Source organism: Equus quagga, chromosome 13 (assembly GCF_021613505.1).
Source record: "Equus quagga isolate Etosha38 chromosome 13, UCLA_HA_Equagga_1.0, whole genome shotgun sequence".
Taxonomy (NCBI): domain Eukaryota; kingdom Metazoa; phylum Chordata; class Mammalia; order Perissodactyla; family Equidae; genus Equus; species Equus quagga.
The window spans coordinates 23,761,824-23,782,647 of NC_060279.1; the positions used below are offsets into that span (position 1 = coordinate 23,761,824).

At 36.9% G+C, this 20,824-nt stretch overlaps 1 protein-coding gene across 1 annotated transcript in view; it reads right to left on the minus strand.

The window, feature by feature from the left end:
* The window catches only part of DTL (denticleless E3 ubiquitin protein ligase homolog), a 59,768-nt gene that overhangs the window by 20,827 nt on the left and 18,117 nt on the right, over window positions 1-20,824 (minus strand). The window contains exons 6-11 of the mRNA XM_046682616.1: window positions 10,677-10,742; window positions 9,345-9,457; window positions 8,290-8,363; window positions 6,873-6,976; window positions 6,468-6,572; window positions 3,653-3,765 (exon numbers count right to left, since the gene is read on the minus strand). Coding sequence (XP_046538572.1) covers window positions 3,653-3,765; window positions 6,468-6,572; window positions 6,873-6,976; window positions 8,290-8,363; window positions 9,345-9,457; window positions 10,677-10,742 — 575 coding nt within the window. The remainder of the gene's footprint in view (window positions 1-3,652; window positions 3,766-6,467; window positions 6,573-6,872; window positions 6,977-8,289; window positions 8,364-9,344; window positions 9,458-10,676; window positions 10,743-20,824) is intronic.

Here is a 20,824-nt window from a genome sequence, read left to right on the forward strand (position 1 = left end):
TGAGGAATGGAGATAAAGTCTTAAAGTGTATGAGGTTTCTTCTCAGAGTGATGAAAATGTTTGAGAATGAGATAGTGGTGATGGCTGCGTAATATTGTGATTATAGTCAAAATCACTGAATCATACACTTTAAAACGGTGAATTTTATATGAATTCTATCTCAATAAAGAAAAGTGGAGGGAAGGGCATGTTGTGGTCTGGAATGAGAATTAATGTCCAACAAGTTTTTATGAATGTTAGTAACAGGCGTTTCACAGTTTAGGACTATCTTAGTATGGTATAGTATACTTGTGACTACTTCAAAGAAGATTAACTTCCTCTAATGAAACTCAGGTAGCTTTTAAATCTTTCACTTTTATTCAGATAAGCTTTTATTTATAGTCACTTCATTATTATAAAAATATTACCATAACAACATGATTTCATTTTTTTTAAAAGCCTCCCTCTACTTTGAAGTAGGAAGAATGGACTATAAGTCTGAGAGACATTTACCTCCCTGCATTCCAGGGATGATCAAAATACAAAAAATTGTTCTCTCTTACATATTCTACTTGTTATAGTATAAAGACTTTAATTCAAGGCATGAAGAATCCCAAGGTTAAAACTCCAGAACTATGAAGGTACCTATAGAAGTAACTGGCTCTAACCTATAGACCTCATAAAACATTTTGTATACTTAAATATGCAAAAAAGATCAGCACCTTTCCTTAAAAAAATCTCCTTATTGCCCAGTTAGAAACCAAATCTAATCTTTATTTCTGCCATGAGATCATTTACACTTCCTAAAGTGTCAGGCTCAATGTTTCGCCAGTCAGCGGTAGAATGACTGTGCCAAATCAGTTTATTTATAACCACTTCAATACCATTCAGTGGCTACATCAGAAATGAACCAGGGAAGAGGGGCTAAGGGTGAGGGTGGGACAAAGGGTAAGAAATTACAAAGAAAAAATTTAATATTAAATCTTTTGATTTTTAAGTTTTGAGTCTCAGTATCAGACATTCAAACCATACTACATCTCCCCCTTTTCAGGCAGTGGTAAGGATTAAAAGGTCATTCTTTTTTGTCTTAAGATCTAAAACTCCCTTCTTTCACTGTTTTTTTTTTTGCCCATGGGCTTTTCAGTGTAGGAAAAATCCCAACATTTGAGAGAATTCTGTCCTCTTGGAAGCAGCAGGGTTATAAGACAACCTAACAGCCTGGATACTCAGCTTGCATGGAATTGTTTTTAAACTACCCTTCCTCCCCCTATTTTATCATGGAAAAGAGAAACTGAGCCACCTCACTAGGCAAATTCAATTTTAGGAGCAGTAAGCCTGCCAGGATCTCAAATATCAGAGCCTGAGTTACGTGTGGACAGGCAGGAGAACATCATGTCTGAACCACGTCATTGAGCACTAACATGTGACCCAGCCTAGGAATTCAGAAAGGGTCACTCATGTATGTGATAGCCACTGACTGAATGTCTGAAAATGGGTTACGAATAGCAGCCAAGTATCTTTACTGCATGTCTTTAAAGAGAGGACATATCCCTCAATCCTCATTCCTTGAAACAAACAAAAAAGGGCCTTTGTACTAGACAAGAGGGCTAGGAAGGAACTTTAAGAATTGGCAATAAAACTATACCTATAGCAACACACACACGATATATATAATTAGATACATAATTATGCATATATAATTAAGAAACTGATTTTAAATGATTAAAAAAATGACCAGTGCATAAGTATTTTTTGCATAATCCTTTATTATACTTTTTGGCATGTCTGAAAAGCTTTTTTTAAGAAGAAACTTAAAAAGATACAGACTTTGGTGGGAATAAAATCCTCTAGCCAAGTTGAAAGCCAAAGTAGAGAAAGGAATGTAGTAGGTAAGACAGAGAGGGAAGGAGAAAGGGAAAACAAAAAGATAGTAAAATAAGAAGCCTAAGACCAAATTTGAAACTCAAAATTTAAAACATAAGACAAGAGAAGCATTAGTCCTAGTGACATATTGCTAAAGTTTAAAGCTCAATTCAGAATTTTATAGACAAGCAGCTAGGTAAAAACTCACATATAAGGGTCTCAAGTATATATTTTATAAGCACATTTTCATTAAAAAATATAACAAATAAAAGAAAGAAATGTGCTTGTAGAAAGAGGCAAGACCAATACAAAAGCATCTTGGATAGAACAATATCTCCACCTTGTGACCATCTAGGATATTGTTACTAAAAGCTTTTAATAAGGCAGTGTTGCATTTTTGCAACTCTAGGTATACAGAGAAGTCATTATTTTAGTACTTCCCCCAGGCCCAGAGGAAATTAAACTGAAGACTTATGCTTCATATCTGACAGGTTCTATCCCTGTCCCAAGACAACATTAAAGATGTGACTTCCTAGAGGATGGCAGGACTAAGAATGATAAAATTTTCTCCTAAGAAGGGATTTGATACTATAGAATCTATGGGTCTATGAAGTTTTAGACATTATGACTCTAAAATCCAAAATGTGTGAATTCTGATCATTCAATTCACCCATGTCAAAGATACTTCTGAAATTACAGGGCAATCTAGAGGATAATTAATTTCTAGCCCTAGGAAAACAAGGCTTTAATGCTGCTCTTCTTTCTCTGAACTCCCACACGTTTCTATAATTAATTATTGCCACAAAAGCCATTTTTTTTAGTGGTCAGCAAGTGTACTTGTGTAACATTTCAGTTTTCTCTGCTGGACTTCAAATGGATAGCTTCACATTTCTTAGCTCACAGTAAAACTTTAGAATCACTGTTATTTACTTATCCATTCTTTTTTTTTTTTTTGAGTAAGATTAGCCCTGAGCTAACATCTGCTGCCAATCCTCCTCTTTTTGCTGAGAAAGATTGGCCCTGAGCTAACATCCATGCCCATCTTCATCTACTTTTTATGTGGGACACCTGCCACAACATGGCTTGATAAGTGCACACCCAGGATCTGAACTGATAAACCCCGGGCCGCCAAAGCAGAGCACATGAACTTAACCATTAAGCCACCAGGCTGGCCCCTAGAATCACTGTTATTTAAAAACAAAAATATATATATATAAATTTGTGTAACAGAAATGGGAAATCTATAAAATTAAAAAAATTAAATAATGCTATTAAATACACACAAAACTGATAATGCAGCCACATGTATTTTAGTAGCCTGAATATTAGCCACTTATAAGACGAGAGTAAAGAATACAATTATTATACAAGTATTTTTGAGTGAGTGTTTTGTACAAGGCTCCATGGATGATTTGGGTGTAGGATCCTAGGGCTCAAAATACTATACTTTGAATGAGTTTGAAAACACAGGGTGGAAAGGCAGTACAGTACTTTTTTCTAGGAAGCAGGACAAAGCAGTTAAGATTCTTCCAGTCTTCTGAATTCTCAATTTCTTGATAATCTGTGAAACTGTTGGAGGATATGGACTGCCAATTTCTGAGAAGCTCTGGCCATGAAAGTGTGATATATTCTGTGACGGTCAGAGTGAGGTTTTGGCTATATTAAGAGGCAAGAAGCAACTTTTACAGAACATTTGTTGTAGAAAAAGTTATTGGTACGTGTTTACACTAAACTTACCTTATCTTGGAAAGAAAACATATTTGCAAGAATATTTTAGTGTCACCTTTGTGGGGGAAGTTTGGCAACTTACCTTCCAGATGTAGGCAGCTTCATCACTTGAGCCACTGACTAAAAACTGGTCATCTGGACTAAGACTGGATTTAACATAAAAGGTAGAGTTCTGATGTCCATTGAAGACAGCCACTGCCAGAGGGAAAAAAATCAAACTACTTGGTTTCCAGTGTTCAAATAAATGCAGTCAGTATACATGTTATAACAAGTTTTATTAGTGTATTGACTATCGAAGCAGATGGTCTAGCTATATTCACCAAATAAAAGGGAACTGGACCTTGGTAGAAAAATAAAGGAAATCCTAGAAAGAGGCTTTATATTAGACTCAATCTCACGATCTAAACCTAACTACTTGGTGTGGAGCTGGCTATAGAGAACAAAGTGATGAAAAACATTCTTTAAGGACAAGAATGGAGCCAATGTTCAGTCTTTTAGTAAAATGCCTTTATTAGACCCTCTCTCCACACCCCATGGTAGGGCTTTTCCCATTGCATAAAACATTGGTCTTTCCCACTCTTAGACTTCAAATCTCTTCAGGATAAATTTCATATCTTATTCTTTCCTCACTAGATTCTATAGTGCTTTGAATAGAGTAGATCTCAAACATATGTTGCATGAATAGGTAAAAATCAGCGAAGAGTTAAGATTTATGGATAGCTTATCTGGGATGTGGGAATCTTTTTAATCCAGCACTTTAAATAGGTTGAATAGTAGAAATAACTAGTGGAGTAAACTATATATTCATATGTAAGATCCTCCAACTAGGTTAGGTTTAGATTTCTCACCATCCCATAGTAACAGGGCAAGTAATCCAATCTAGCATAATTTACTCCACAGGTTCCTTTATCGTAAGGAGACCAAAACCTGAGGCCTCCAGCATCAGAATACTACCAGGAAATAAAAGAAAAAAATCTCAATTATTGGAGAATTTAAGAATACACTTAGGCAGGAAAAAGAAAATTTCACTCCAGTCTTCTAACAGAGGGGAAAAGAAGAATTATTACAGGACTTAACAGCTTTCCATTAAGTGCTGAGAAGTCCCTTCCTTTTGCCAGATAAAACTGAAAAAAAATGTTGCATTTACAGTTTTTCACGAAAAAGTCTACATATCAAATATTCTCCACATCAAACAATTTTACTGTGAAACAGGATATAAATCAATTCAGATACATGTATTACAGACCTACCATGACAGGTAAAGCCCCACAAAATAAACAGTCTCCTTTATTCTGAATACAACTCCAAAACTATAATTGTTTATCTTTCTCAACTCTAAACTATGAATGGAAAACTATAGGCCAAATTTCCCACTAAACTTCTAGGTATTTATTGCCCTCTGCTGGTCTAAGAAAGACTAGCATAAAGTACACTTCAAATGTTTCAAACAATGTGAAAAATTCTTCTAAAACCTTTATTGACTTTAATTAGCTCAATTTAACCTTTCTGTGATGATTTGGGCTCTTAAAATACTTCATTAAACTGCTTCAGAGTTATCCTTATGCACATCACTTAGTATAACAAAATACTGTGAATTAAAAGTATGGGAGATCAAGTATTGAGACCAGGACCCTTCTTAAAGTTTTGAAAAAGACAAACACTTACCAGATGTCTCACAAACACATCTGTCTGTCATTCAATTTCTAAGGAACATTATCTACCTACCTAGGAGAGCCAATCAAATTATTTTAGGAGCAGAGAAAGAAGATAACTAAATTAATAAAGTGGCTTTGGGTACATTTGTTTGATGGTAGAGGGACAAACTAAACCAAAGCCCCTTTTAGTGCCACACTATAACAAAATGATATAGAAAGAGCTCCTGCACATCTAATAATATAATTAGGATTAGGCTTTTATCTTTGGGGAAAGATTTTTAAAAGTTTATTTTAAATAACCAAATTAGAAGTTGTCCAAGTTCTGATTCCATTCAGAAAAATAGTAAAAAACAGTTAAAATCTCTTCTCTTTTCCAAATACTCCTGCTTTTGTTTAGACAACACCAGACCTATCCAGGGCATTGGAAATGCCAATTGTGATGTTGCCACAGATATCAAAGTCCTAATAATAATGGCTTGGGGACAGTCTTTGGAAACTTCTGTAAGAGCCCAGCTAAGTTCTGTACTATTTTGAGATTTCTTGTTCATCAGTACATCTCATTTTGGTGGGAACTGGGTAGCTCTGGGGATTGGTTATAGAATTCAAAGTCTGTTTCTGACAGAGCTGTTACTGAGGAAGAACTAGGTTACTCATATGTAGCTTGCTTAGGTAATTGATAGTGTTCTTAAAATTACATAATCCAAATAACCCTCTTAGAGAAACTTTGGTGTGTAAAAAATGTCATTGATCAGCTTTAAAAATCAGATTCCACTTTAATTTTCTTGAAGAGAAAAAAGCTGAGGTTGGGGAAAACATCTAGAGATAAATTAGCCTCTGTCCAACATTAAGGAGAAGGCTGAGGTAGGCAGGAACTATTTGGGGGGCTTAAAAAACTCAGCCCCCTCATTTCAATGAAAAACCTCCAAACAGGACAAGAGCTGAGCAGAACAGCTTCTCTACTCCACAAAATTAAGACAATTCTAAATATATCCAAAGGAGCATAATTTCAGGAGAGATTCACTATTAAAATAAAATTAAGTCATCATATAGAGCAAAATTCTGTTTACTTGTGAAATCATCACAAAGGAAGGACAGCTATGAAATCACTGGAACCAATCAAAGACCCCAAAGTCCTGATATGTCTTAACCTGGTTTGAAAAGAAAAATCAACATTAAATTATCATTAACACAAAAGTCTGTAATAGTTTCTGGGTAAGAGAATTTGAATGTCTCAGCTCCTACCTGGAGAAGTCTTTAATCCAGTCATATTGAACATGTAGATGTTATCATCTGTGCAGTTAGCAAATAGAGTAGAGCCAGTGGAATCCAAAATCAGACTTGAGTATCCTGGAAAAAGGAAACTTTAGTTAGCATGTCCTGATGACAGGGAGAAGAACTGAGGTGAAAATCTTTTTGGAGGCAAAAAGATCATTCCACAAGAAGAATCATCAGAATTCTTCTTCTCCTAAATACATACAAACCAAAAATATTCTTCTGAGTTTTTATCTTTTGAACTTCAAAAAGATACAACCACATATTACAGTTTCTCAAGTCTATGTTGCTGAAAACTAGCTCGATATTTATTTTTTAAATTTTAACAAAATCTCACCTCTCCCAAAAAGTCCTACAGTCTATGCAAAGGCTTACCTAGTTTTCGAGTGCTGCTACCTGGGTACAGGAAAGACTTGGATGCTATGGGTTCTTGTCGATAAGCAGTATAATTCTTACGTAAATCCCATATTTTGATTATCCTAAAAACCAAGGTAAAGACAGTTATTTTGTAGTATTTCTCCAACTCCAACCAGTTTGAACTACGTTGAATGACAAATGACTTTTAATCTAACTCCTCTGGCACATCAACCAGGTACGGTGAGGATATCTCACTGGGAAACAGATTGAAGTAATGTCAGGTTTATGATTCTGGCAGAACGGAAACAGATGTGATCTGACCCAGTGATGGGTTACCCTGAGTTTACTTCAAGAGAGCGGAAAAGGAAGATGAACGTTGGGTGCTGATAGTCATTGTTCTATTGTTTTCAGGAAAAAAACGCTTCCTAAGCCTTTAACACTCTGCATTTAACCTCTGACATCACAAGCAACAAACTCTGTCCCTATGGTTATATCTCTCTATATAACTCCTTAAGTAATCTAGTCTAAACAAATTTTCCTATGAAATATTTCTTATTTAATCTATTGAGATAACTGTCTCAATCTTCTACATCTAGTTTGAAGGCAAGCTGAAAACACAAGCTTGGTAAACATGGGCAGTATCCTTGGAAACGGACAAAGCAAGCTCTCACAGCCATTCACAAGCATTACTATAACCTTTAGATAATCCTTTATTTGTGCCTGAGAATTTCGTCCACAGAAGAGTTTTAGTGTCTAGAGGACACAATGGAAATCCTCGTTTATTAAGTCATCATCCTTTTAAATTACATTTTTTGAAGGGAGGGTGTCTTGAGAGATACAATGAGCAAATAAGGGAGCAATGAAGGGTGCCTATATTCAAAAAACTTATATTCTAACAAAGCAACCAATCAAAAAGTACCACAAACTTATTTGGAAGCCAAAAATTCAGACCAATCATGGAGGGCAGGTAAGTGAAAATCATCAGGCCTTACTGTCAATCTAGTTAGATTACTCCCAGAAATGCCAATTACATGCCCAAAATCAGACTCCTTCTTTTAGGATATTACTAAACCTGAGAAGATAAAACCCAAAATAATAGAAATTTAACTCCTCAAAATAAGAATCACTGACTAAGTTATACTGCATAGACAAGCAAGCTACCTATCCAGCTTCTCTGCAATAGCATGAGCAGCTAACACTGCTATGTGCTAGACAATGTGCAAAGTGTGACACCTGTATCATCTCATTTAATTATTTGAGCAAGAGTCCAAACTAGGTATTTCCAGTGTGATGTGTAGTTCCTCTTCTCAGCTGGGTACTCACTACGTCGAAAGTTAAAAGCACACACATTCAATTATAATGGGACTGGGTGACTTCCCCATCACAGTTCATGAAAGAGATATCATCAAAAGAACCAAGAAATAAAGATTCTTACCCATCCACAGCTCCTGCTGAGACTAACGTATTCTCATCTTGAAAGAGGACCACAGTCACACTCTGCTGGAAATCCTAACAGCATAAAGAAGAAAAAGAAAAGAAGGAAATCCTATTTTGGCTATCACAATCTTCACCATCAAGGGGACCAAGATGCCAAAATAATGGCTTTCCCCCCCAAACTCTGAGTTAAGACCAAATCTTCCCTCTCCAATACTCCTAATCAGATATATATGCTGACCAAGAAGTAATTTTAGCAAGGAAATGACCTAAATATCATTAAGTTATAGTACATACTGTTAACACTTTGACTTGTCCTCAAGAAACAAACTAGTGATTAAAAGATTTTATTTCTATAAGCCTAATGGCTCTAAGTAGAACCAGCCTTACTAATCAGCTGTGTATTCTTAGGAAACTCGTTTAACTTTCCTGTGCCTGCTTCATCTATAAAATGTCACCACCTACCTAGATTATCTATAAAAGTCTCTAAAGAACTATGGATGAAAGATGATTACATGCTCTAATAATTTAAAGGAGCTCAACGGAGTTTTACCTCTTCATTGCAGTTAAAGTTTTCTTGGCTCAGAATCTGATTAAATGTCTGAAATTTTACTCATTTTAACTTTATCTGGCCTCCAAAGATGGTAACCCTGTCAATTTCTACTCAGGCCTATGTTCTGTTCATGGTATGCAATTTTAAGTCCTGATGTAGCAAACTGTATCATAGTAGTTAATATGATTCTTCAAACTACCCCCCCTTTCCTAATAAATCATATTATACTGTAGATGAGTGTATGCATGGAGATCTCTAAGGATGAGGCTCAGGAAGATGAATTTCTAACATGCTCCCTAAGTGACTCTTGCACCCTAGAGTTTGAGAACCACTGCTGTAGGTATTGAGTAAGTGTTAAGCAATAAATCACTGATACCAAAAAGAAATGAAGATTCTCACTCACTTAATCTATCGTTCCTATTTTATGCCCAAAAAATTCCCTAAAAAGAGATTCTATCCTACTGTTAAGATCTGCACACATGTATACAGCTATAAACCCTTACCACAGAAGGAGCAAGTCCTTTTGAATTCTGTTTCTTCTTGGGTTTTGAAGGGGTTTGCTTGTCTAAGGTATTGTGAGCTCCACTGATTTGATTCACCTGCCTATAAAATCCATCTGAAAGATATCCCAAGGAAATCGATTTAGGCTTCAGAATTTTATTCCCATACTGAACGTAACATTTGTACATAAGACCTCAAAATCAATTTATATTATTTATTAGATTAATGAAATTAGAAGCCAGTAGAGGTACTGTACTACATCTCCAGTGGTGAGATTATGACGTATAAAAAGGAAATAAACACACAGATATTTATAGAAGCTTTATTCATAATTGCCAACACTTGTAAGCAACCAAGATGTCCTTCAGTAGGTGAACCTATGAATAAACTGTAGTATATCCAGACAATGGAATATTACTCAGTCCTAAAAAGAAATAAGCTACCAAGATGAAAAGACATGGAAGAACCTTAAATACACATAAATACATATTACTAAGTGAAAGAAGCCTCTCTGAAAAGGCTACATACTGTATGATTCCAATTATATGACATTCTGAGAAAGGCAAACCATGGAGACAGTAAAAGATGAGTGGTTGCTAGAGGTTGGGGGGGCAAGATAAACAGGCAGAGCACAGAGGATTTTCAGGACAGTGAAACTATTTTGTATGATAGTATAATGGTAAATATATGTCATTATACATTTGTCAAAATCCATAGAATGTATGATACCAAGAGTGACACCTGCTGTAAACTACAGATGGACATTGTGTGATAATGATGTCTCAATGTAGGTTCATTAATTGTAACAAATGTCCAACTCTGGTGCGGGATGTTGATAGTGGGAGAAGCTGTGTGGGGATAGGGAGTAAACAAGTACAGAAAGAACAGCTCAATTTTGCTGTGAATCTAAAATTGCTCTAAAAATTAAGTAAATTTTTCTTAAAAAAGAAAGTATGCAGGGAGATGATCATTGCTTTCTGTTTAATGGCAGTATGGGGCAATGTGAACATAATTATATTTAATTTAATCCAATTCTTTAAAGCTGAAAAGAAATTTAAATCAAAAGATCATTTACCAGTGAGCCTATTAATAACTTCAATTCCATCAATAATTTAGGTAAATAGCATTACAGTTCAGAAGACAATATGAGGTAAATATGGATAATACTTGAAATAATCACCAAGATTTGGAGAACTAGAACAGTGAGCAGAAATGGGGGATTATGAACACGTGCCCCCTGGTGGTAATCAGATAAAATCACTAAGCCTTTCATGCAAAATAATAAAGTATGGGGTAATCCCACATTTATCAAATTTAAAGTGGAATTAGACTACCTTTTTTGTTGCACCTGGTGTCCCAGACCATAATGTTGCCGTCTCTTCCCCCTGTACAGAAGACAGCTGTGCGGAAACAAACAGTTTGTCAAGAAGTTAACAAAATCAGTCAATGACATATACATTTCAATTTAAGTTTCTTAGAACATCTCTTCTATGCTAGATACTGTCATTGGCAATGGAGATTAAAAATGAAAAAAACATGGCTCAACAACAAGAGAAAACAAAGCTGTAAAGGAAAAGGATTAAAAAGAGCTCAAAACACTTGTGTTAAACAAAAACTTTATAGAATAATTTTCTTTTTTTTTCCTGAGGAAGATTCACCCTGAGCTAACATCTGTGCCAATCTTCCTCTATTTTGTATGTGGGTCGCCACCACAGCATGGCCACCGCTGAGCGGTGTAGGTCTGTGCCTGGGAACCAAACCTGGGCTGCTGAAGCAGAGCATGTTGAACTTAACCACTAGGCCATGGGGCCGCCCCCTATAGAATAATTTTCTTAAAATCACATAAAATACTACATATAATAAAGTTATAATGAGAATAATGATAAACAAGGAATAACCAAAATATACTGAGTGTTTACTAAGTGCTAGACACTATCCTAACTGCTTTATATAAATTATTTCAATCCTTGTTATAAAATCATACTAGGTGGGCATTATTATCCCCTTTTTACAGATGAGAAAACTAAGGCACAGAGAGGATAAGTAACTTGTAAAGGTATTCTTGGCAGTACGAATCCAGAGCCTCCACTCCAATCCTCCAAAATATGGATGGATCCATATAAAATTTGTATGGATTGAAGGAAGGCAATGGGATTAGAGAACAGAGCATAGGGGAATTTCAATTTATTTGTAATATTTTATTCCTTAAAATCAAACCAAAAAAACACTGCTTCCTGTACAGAAAAGTGAGCACTCAACAAACCAATCTATCTGCATTAGTTGTAAACTGGACAAAATATTAAGACAACTATCTGAGGGCTCTATAGAGATTAAACAAAAACATGCAATTTTTGGAGGGGAGTCAACACATGAAGCAAGGATTGGTCTGGGTTAAGTAACTGGGTTTTTTTGTGGTTTTACTTTGAGGGCAGCCACAATTGCAGCATCAGTACCAGGCAGCTAAAATGCCAAGAGAAAAACCTGCCATCTTTCAAGCCAGAGGCACTAGGAAACAGAGAGCTGGGATAACAAGAGCTGCCAGAAGGAGGGGACTCTTGAGAGAGTGAGAGAAAGAGAAACCCTAATTCTGTGTTTAGACATGGTGCAAGTCTCTGGCTGACCGTTCAACCATATATAGTCACGTGTTGCTTAACAACAGGGATACGTTCTGAGAAATGCACCATTGGGTAATTTTGTCTTTGTGCAAACATCATAGAATGTACTTAAACTTAAATGGTATTGCCTACTACACACTTAGGCTACACAGTACTAACCTTATGGGACCACTACTGTATATGCAGTCTGCTGTTGACCGACATGCTGTTAAGTGGCACATGACTGCACGCAAGAGAAAACTAAAAGCAACTTGTAACTAAGACTTAAATTAAAGAACTGAATTGAGATCTGTCCCACTGCTCTCCTGCAGGTTTGAAAGTTTGCAATTTGAGCCTGAGTTAATTGCTTATTAAAACAAAACCATCAACTCTCTTCTGAGCAATATAACAGAATCCAGAGTCACAAAGCCCAGGATGTAATAAATTACTTGATGTATAGCGAGACAGGAAAATGAGTCATTTTCAAGGGAAAAGAAATCAACAGAGGCCAACCTGAAACAATCCAGATGTTAATTTATCAGATAAGGTTGTAAAGCAGATATAACTAAGTCACGTGAAGTAAAGAAATAGACTCTCATGATCAATGCAAAGGTGAGAAACTCAGCAAAGAAAAAAACAGAACTTATCAAAAACAAATGGAAATTTTAGAACTGGAAAACACAATTTCTGAAATGACAAAATGCATTGGATAGGCTTAAGTACAGAATGGAGAGAAAAAAGGAAAAAGTCAGTGAACTTGAAAACAGATCAATGGAAATCGCTCAATTTGAAGAAGAGAAAAAATAAGATTGAACATGATGCTAAGTGAAAGAAGCCAGTCACAAAAGACCACACATTGTATAGTTCCATTTATATGGATGTGCAAAATAGGCAAATCTAGAGACAGAAAGTAGTTTAGTGGTTGTGTAGGGTTAGAGGCAGATGGAAAGTACTGCTAATGGGTTCTGGTTACTTTTTAGGCTGACAAAAATGTTCTAAACTTAGATTGTGGTGACAGTTGTACAACTTTATAAGTACATTAAAAACTATTAAAATGTGCACTTCAATTGGGTGAATTTTATGGTATGTTAATTATATCTCAAATTTAAGAAAATGGAAAAATACCTAACAAAGCTTCAAGGATTCATGGGACAATTCAAAAAGTCCAATATATGAGTAACTGGAGTACCAGAAGGTGAGGAGAGAAAATAGGGCAGAAAAATATTTTAAGAAATAATGGCAGAAAACTCCCCAAATTCAGTGAAACATATTTGTAAATTTACAAATTCAAAAAGCTCAGCAAGCCTCAAACAGGATAACTTTGAAGGCTGCCTAGATACATCATAGTCAAACTGCTGAAAACCAAAGAGAGAGAAAATCCAGAAAGCAATCAGGAAAGACAACACATCACAAGAAGGAAATGATCCAAATGAACAGACTTCTCAACAGAAGCCATGGAAGACAATGAAACAACATCTTCAAGTAATGAAAGGAAAAAAACCGTTAACAAAGCAGATTGATTACAACCACACTCAAACTATAAAAAATGTTAAGGGAAGTTCTTCAGGCTGAAGAGAAATGGTATCAGAGGACAAAGGAAAGATGGTATTGCCAGGGGGAAATCATGAGTTCAGTTTTAGGTATGTTGAACTTGAGGTGCTTGCAAGAGAGGTTAAAGCTGGAAATATAATCTGGTTAAATACACACGGAGTGAAAAATAAAACAAAATTGGAATGATGAAACTGTCCAGGGAGAAGGAAAGGAAGGGCAAATACCAAATCCTGCCCCATGTCAACACTGCAAGTTAGGTAAAGAAGTGGAATTCACAAAAGCAACTATGAAGAAATAAACAGAAAGACTGAGACCCAGAGGAAGTGGTATCTCAGATTCAAAGAAAGAAAAGAATTTTGAATTTTTATAAATGGCCACAAGTGTCAAATATTACACAAGTAAAAGAAAGGCTGATTTCAGGAAGAGAGCTAGGAGTGGAAAACAGATTGAACCAAGTTGAAATGAGGAAATTTAGCCAGCTTTCGATTATCTTCAAGAATCTTAGAGGAGAGAGAAAACAAGATAGCTAAAGGAGAACACAAGGTTAAGATGTTTTTTGGGACAGGCCACAGACATGCTTGAGGCTTTCCTATGGAGAAAGCGCCAATAGAGGGAGAAAGCTTGAAGATATAGGAGCTGTGGGGACTAAGTGATGGTGTATCGTCCTGGGGAGGATGAAGATGTTTCTCAACCTCAGCTGCACATTGGAATCCCTTGAGGAACTTAAAAAAAATAGATGCCTGGCCCACCTCCCAGAGATGCACATTTAATTGGTATTCTTAAAAAACATTCCCAGGCAACTAACACGTAGTTAGGGTTGAGAACCAGTGGTCTAAGGAAGGAAGGATTGACCTTGAACTGGAGAATAAACAATGAGAGAGAAGGTGCAAATCTAAAGGTAAGTTTGTAGAAGGAGAAATGGAAATTTACTTACAATCATTTTTAATTATCCACCAGAACTTCTACCACTCCTTTTTCCACACGAAACACAAATCTGTGAGTCAATTTCCCTTGTTTTCAGATGGTCCATATTTAGGGAAGGCAAATTCTACTAGTATGACTATGTCCTATTAGGATTATTGGTATCCTGCCCATGTGGGGCTGAAAGAACTGGATCAATGATCTTTCCTACCATGCTACCTATCAAAAAAACCACTAAGCACTTATATAGTCCTCAGGGTGTTTTTTTTTAATACATTCACATCTTACTTCATTTTTATGCTTATAATATTTTTGTGAGTTAAATAGAATAGGTATTAATCTCATTAAATTAAGAAATGAAGGTCCAGGGAGATATAAATGACTTTGCTCAAGAACTCAGAGGCAGAAACGAGAATAAAACACAGGGCTTCTATGTACGGTTGTAAAAGTGTGCCTCACACTAGGGCATTTGGCTGAGGAAGTAGGGGCTAAAATCTAATATGTTTTACCAGCCTAACTATGTGGCCTTAGGAGCAGTGTCCAACCAGACTACTTCACACTAGGGCACCTGTGGACTACTGGGAGTCATGACAAAAGCTACCTACCCCTATTTCTAATTCAGTGCTTTTTCTACTAGACCACATAGCTTCAATATACAGTTTTAAAAATTAAGCAAAGGGGTCAAAGATACGGTGTTTTCCTTTTCTATTACCCTTTAAATAAATTACCTTTAGTAATATAAATTTTCACAATCTTAAATTATTTTTATAAACTCAGAGTGAACTCTGACTCAGGAGTGTAGTGAACTAAACAAGCATATCTAACTTTATACAATAGATGTGTTAATGAAAAGTTACAGAGATAAGAAACTATGCCATATATTTCCTCTTCAAGGTTCCAGTCTCAACAGCACCCACAGTAGATTAAAATTGACCTTTTTGATTTTAGGTCCCAGATGGTGGTATAGGAAAACCCTGAATTCACCTCTCCCACAGACACATTGAATTTACACCTAAATACAAGAGCAATTCTTTCTGAAGAACTGAGGGCAGATTGAATAGCTTCTGCACAACAAGCAATAGAGGCACCACACAGAGAGGGGTAGGAGAGATGGAGATACGTATCCATGGGAACCCCACTCCCAACAGACAACCTGCAGGTTATCATTGAGGTGCCTGCCCTGGGGCACAGCGAAAAAAAAACAGTAGTTTAAAGGGCACCTAGACTCTATGGGAAGGAAATCCTTTTACGAAATCTGTCAAATAGGTAAGAAATTGCTGGAACTCTCTCTGGGGTCGTAGGTGCTGGCAAGTGACATTTTTTCCCATTTTTTGTGTTCCTCTTTCATCATGATAGCACAGGCAGAAGAATGGTCTAGACAATCTAGCTGGCCTGCTAATGCTGCCCCAGTGTGCCCTGGGTCCCTGACCCACACCAGCTCCCACCATCCCCGCAAGATGGCCCTGGCACAGTGTGCCCTGGGACCCCTCCGACCCATGCCTGCTCCAGCCATCCTGCCAGGGCAACCTGAACACAGGGCACCCTGGGAATCCCCCGGCTCACACCTGCGCCAGCTGTCCAGGCAGCCCTGGTATTATTGTACCCTGAGAGCCCCTGGCCTGTGTCTGCACCAGCTCCAGCCATCCTGCCAAGGCAGCCCTAGCACGGGCACCCTGGGGCAGCCTGGCCTGTGCCTGCTCCAGCTCCAGTTTTGCCAAGGCAGCTTGCACACAGTATACCCTGGGACTCCCCTAACCCACAAGCATTCCAGCTACAACTGGCCTGCCAAAGCTGGCTGGCACACACAGTCTACACAGGGGATGCTCCTACACAAGGCCACTCCTTCAAGACTAGGAGAGGTAGCTGCTTTGCCTAATTCATAGAAACAAACACAAAAAGTCCAACAAAATGAAGAGACAAGGAATACGTTCCAAACAAAAGAACAAACCTCCCCTAAAAAACCCTAATGAAAAGGAGATAAGTAATTTACCTGATAAAGAGTTCAAAGTAATAGTTAAAAAGATGCTCACTGTTATCCGACAAAGGGTTAATCTCCATAATATACAAAGAACTCACACTGCTTAACAACAAAAAAACAAACAACCCGATCAAAAAACGGGCAGAGGACATGAACAGACATTTCTCAAGATATGAATATGGCCAATAGACACATGAAAAGATGTTCATCATCGCTAATCATCAGGGAAATGCAAATCAAAACTACACTAAGATATCACCTTACACCCGTGAGATTGGCAAAAACATCCAAAACCAAGAGCGACAAATGTTGGAGAGGTTGTGGAGAAAAAGGAACCCTCATACACTGTTGGTGGGAATGCAAACTGGTACAGCCACTATGGAAAACAGTATGGAGATTTCTCAAAAAGTTAAAAATAGAAATACCCTATGACCCAGCCATCCCATTACTGGGTATCTATCCTAAGAACCTGAAATCAGAAATCTCAAGAGTCCATTGCACCCCTATGTTCATCGCAGCATTATTTACAATAGCCACGACGTGGAACCAACCTACATGCCCAGAAACTGATGATTGGATAAAGAAGATGTGGTATATATACACAATGGAATACTACTCAGCCATAAAAAAAGACAAAATTGGCCCATTCACAACAACGTGGATGGACCTCGAGGGTATTATGTTAAGCGAAATAAGCCAGTCAGAGAAAGACGAACTCTATATGACTCCACTCATAGGTGGAAGTTAGTATATTGATAAGGAGATCTGATCAGTGGTTACCAGGGAAAAGGGGGGTTGGGGGGAGGGCACAAAGGGGGAAGTGGTGTACCCACAACATGACTAACAAAAATGTACAACTGAAATCTCACAAGGTTGTAATCTATCATAACATTAATAAAAAAAAAAAATACTCTGCCAATATGTACTCACCAGGTATAACCACAATAACCTATTTTTTAAAAAACTTTTTCCTTCTTTAGACAATAAAGCTTCTATGTATTGGGTGAAAAAAAAAAAAAAAGATGCTCACCAAACTTGGGAGAAGAATGGAGAAACACAGCAAGACCTTCAACAAAGAGTTAAAAAATATCAGAAAGAATCAATCAAAGCTGAAGAATACAGTAACTGAAATGAAAAATACACAAGAGGGAACCAACAGCAGATTAGATGATACAGAAGAATGAATCAGCAATTTGGGAGATAAAATAGTGGAAATCACCCAATCAGAAAAGCAAAAAGAATTTTAAAAAATGAGGATAGTTTAAGGGACTTCTGGGACAACATCAAGTGTACTAACATTCACCTTACAGGGGTCCCAGAAGGAGAAGAGAGAAAGGGGCAGAATACTTGCTTGAGGAAATAACGGCTGAAAACTTGCCTAACCTGGGGAAGGAAACAGACTTTCAAGTCCAGGAAGAAAAGAGAATCTCAAACAAGAACCAAGAGAGACCCACACCAACACATCTAATGAAACTGGCAAAAGTTAAAGATAAAGAGAGAATCTTAAAGGCAGCAAGAGAAAAACAAGTCATGTACAAAGGAACCCCCATAGTACTATTAGCTGATTTTTCAGCAGAAACTGTAGGTCAGAAGGCAGGGCATGATATATTTAAAGGGCTGAAAGGAAAAAAACCTAGCAACCAAGAATACCCTACCTGGCAAAGTTATCATTCAGAATTGAGGAGACATAAAAGGTTTCCTAGACAAGCAAAAACAAAAGAAGTTAATCATCACTAAACTGGCCTTATAAGAAATGTGAGGGGCTGGCCTGGTGGAGCAGTGATTAAGTTTGCATGCTCCGCTTTGGCGGCGCAGGGTTTGCAGGTTCAGATCCCAGGTGCAGACCCACACACTGCTCATCAAGCCATGCTATGGAGGCATGCCACATAAAAAAATAGAGGAAGACTGGCACAGACGTTAGCTCAGCAACAATCCTTCTCAAGCAGAAAGAGGAAGATTGGCAACAGATGTTAGCTCAGGGTCAATCTTCCTTACCAAAAAAAAAAAAAAAAAGGGGAAATGTTAAAGTGTCTTCTTTAAGTAGGAAACACAAAACTAGAAATAAGAAAACACGAAAGAAAAAATCTTAGTGGTAAAGGCAGATATTTAGTAAAGGCAATGGGTCAGCCACTTAAAAAGCTAGTATGAAGTTTAAAAGACAAAAGTTAGTAAAGTCAACTACAACCAAAACAAGTAGTTAAGAGATACATAAAATAAAAAGATGTAAAATATGACATCAAAGACATAAAACATGGTGGGGGGAGGAAAAATGTAGTGCCTTTAGAATGTGTACAAACTTAATTGACCATCAGCTTAAAACAGGCTATTTTACATATGGGTCATTATATATGAACCTTATGGTAACCACAAACCAAAAACCTACACTAGAATCACAAAAAACACAGAGAAAGGAACCCAAGTGTAACACTAAAGAAAACCACCAAACCACAAGTGAAGAGACCAAGAGAAGAAGAAAGGAACAGAAAACCATAAAAACAACCAGAAAACAACCAACAAAATGGCAATAAGTATATACCTATCAATAATTACTTCAAAAGTAAACGAACTAAACGCTCCAATCAAAAGACAAAGGGAAGCTAAATGGATAAAAAAACAAGAACCATGTATATGCTGCCTACAAGAGAGTCACCTCATATGTAAAGAGACACAGAGACTGAAAGTAAAGGAATGGAAAAAAATATTCCATGCAAATGGAAACAAAAAGAAAGCTGAGGTAGTGATAATCATATCATAAAAAATAGACTTTAAAACAAAGACTATAACAAAAGACAAACAAGGACATTACATGATGATAAAGGAGTTAATCCAAAAAGAGGATAGGCATGCCATGCTTAACAACAGCGATAGTCTGAGAAATGCATTGTTAGGCAATTGAGTCATTGTGCGAACATTACAGAATGTACTGAAGGGGAACAAAATTTGCCACCCCAAAATATATCTCTTTAACATGAGGATTATTTTAGGCTGATTATTTTTAAGAAACGAAAGACTCAAAGTTTTTGTAACCTCCCCCTTGTTTGGCTCCCCTCTATTCTTCTGCGTCTGTGTGGCCAAACACTTGTTTTCCAAATATTTGCTTCTTTTCCTCTACCTGTGAATTGCCTTCCTTCCCTTTGAAGTCCCTGACTCTCCCCACACCCAACATCTTTTGTCTTTAGCTGAGGAAAGTATTTAAGCTGAGGGCTCAGCCATTTTGCTGAGTTACTCGATCTTCCTGGGTTTTTTTTCCCATGTATACACATTATTAAACTTTTGTTTGTTTTTCTCCTGTTAATCTGTCTCATGTCAATTTAATTCTTAGACCAGCCGCAAGAACACAGAAGGACAGAGGAAAATTTCTTCCTTCCCCACAGTACTTACACAAACCCAGATGGTAGTCTACTACACACCTAGGCTATGTGGTACTAATCTTATGGGATCACTGTCAAATAGGCAATCCACTGTTGACTGAAACGCCGTTATGCAGTGCATGACTATACAACATTTGTAAATATTTATGCACCCAACACAGGAGCACCTAAATATCTAAAGCAAATATTAACAAACATGAAGGGAGAAACTGACAGTAATATAATAATAGTAGGGGACTTTAATACACCATTCACATCAGTGCATAGTTCATCCAGACAGAAAATCAACGAGGAAACATTGGGCCTAAACAACACATTAGACAAGAAGGACTTAATAGATACACACAGAACATTCCATCCCTAAACTGCAGAATACATGTTCTTTTCAAGTGCACATGGAACATTTCCCAAGGTAGATCTCACATTAGGCCACAAAGCAAGTCTCAATAAATTTAACACTCAAATCATATCAAGCATCTTTTCCAACCAAATGGTATGGAAATCAATTTCAAACAATACAACTTTACATCTAAAGGAACTAGCAAAATAAGAATAGCCAAAAGTTAGTAGAAGGAAAGAAACAATAAATCAGAGCAGAAGCAAATGAAATAGAGACTAAAAAAATAACAGGAAAAAAATCTATGAAACTAAAAGCTGGTTCTGTGAAAAGATAAACAAAACCAATAAACCTTTAGCCAGACTAAAGAGGGCCCAAATAAGTAAAATCAGAAATGAAAGGACAGAAGTTACAACTGGTATGAAGAAACACAAAGGATTATGAGACTACTCTGAACAATTGTACACCAACAAACTGGAAAACCTGGAAGAAATGGATAAATTCCTAGAAACACATAACCTGCCAAGACGGAACCATGAACAAACAGAAAATCTCAAGAGACCAATTACAAGTAATGAAATTGAATCAGTAATTTAAAAAGTTCCAAAAAACAAAAGTCCAGCACCAGAGGGCTTCACGGGTGAATTCTAGCATACATTTAAAGAAGAGTTAATACCTATCCTTCTCAATTTATTCCCAAAATTTCAAGAGGAAGGAATGCTTCGAAACT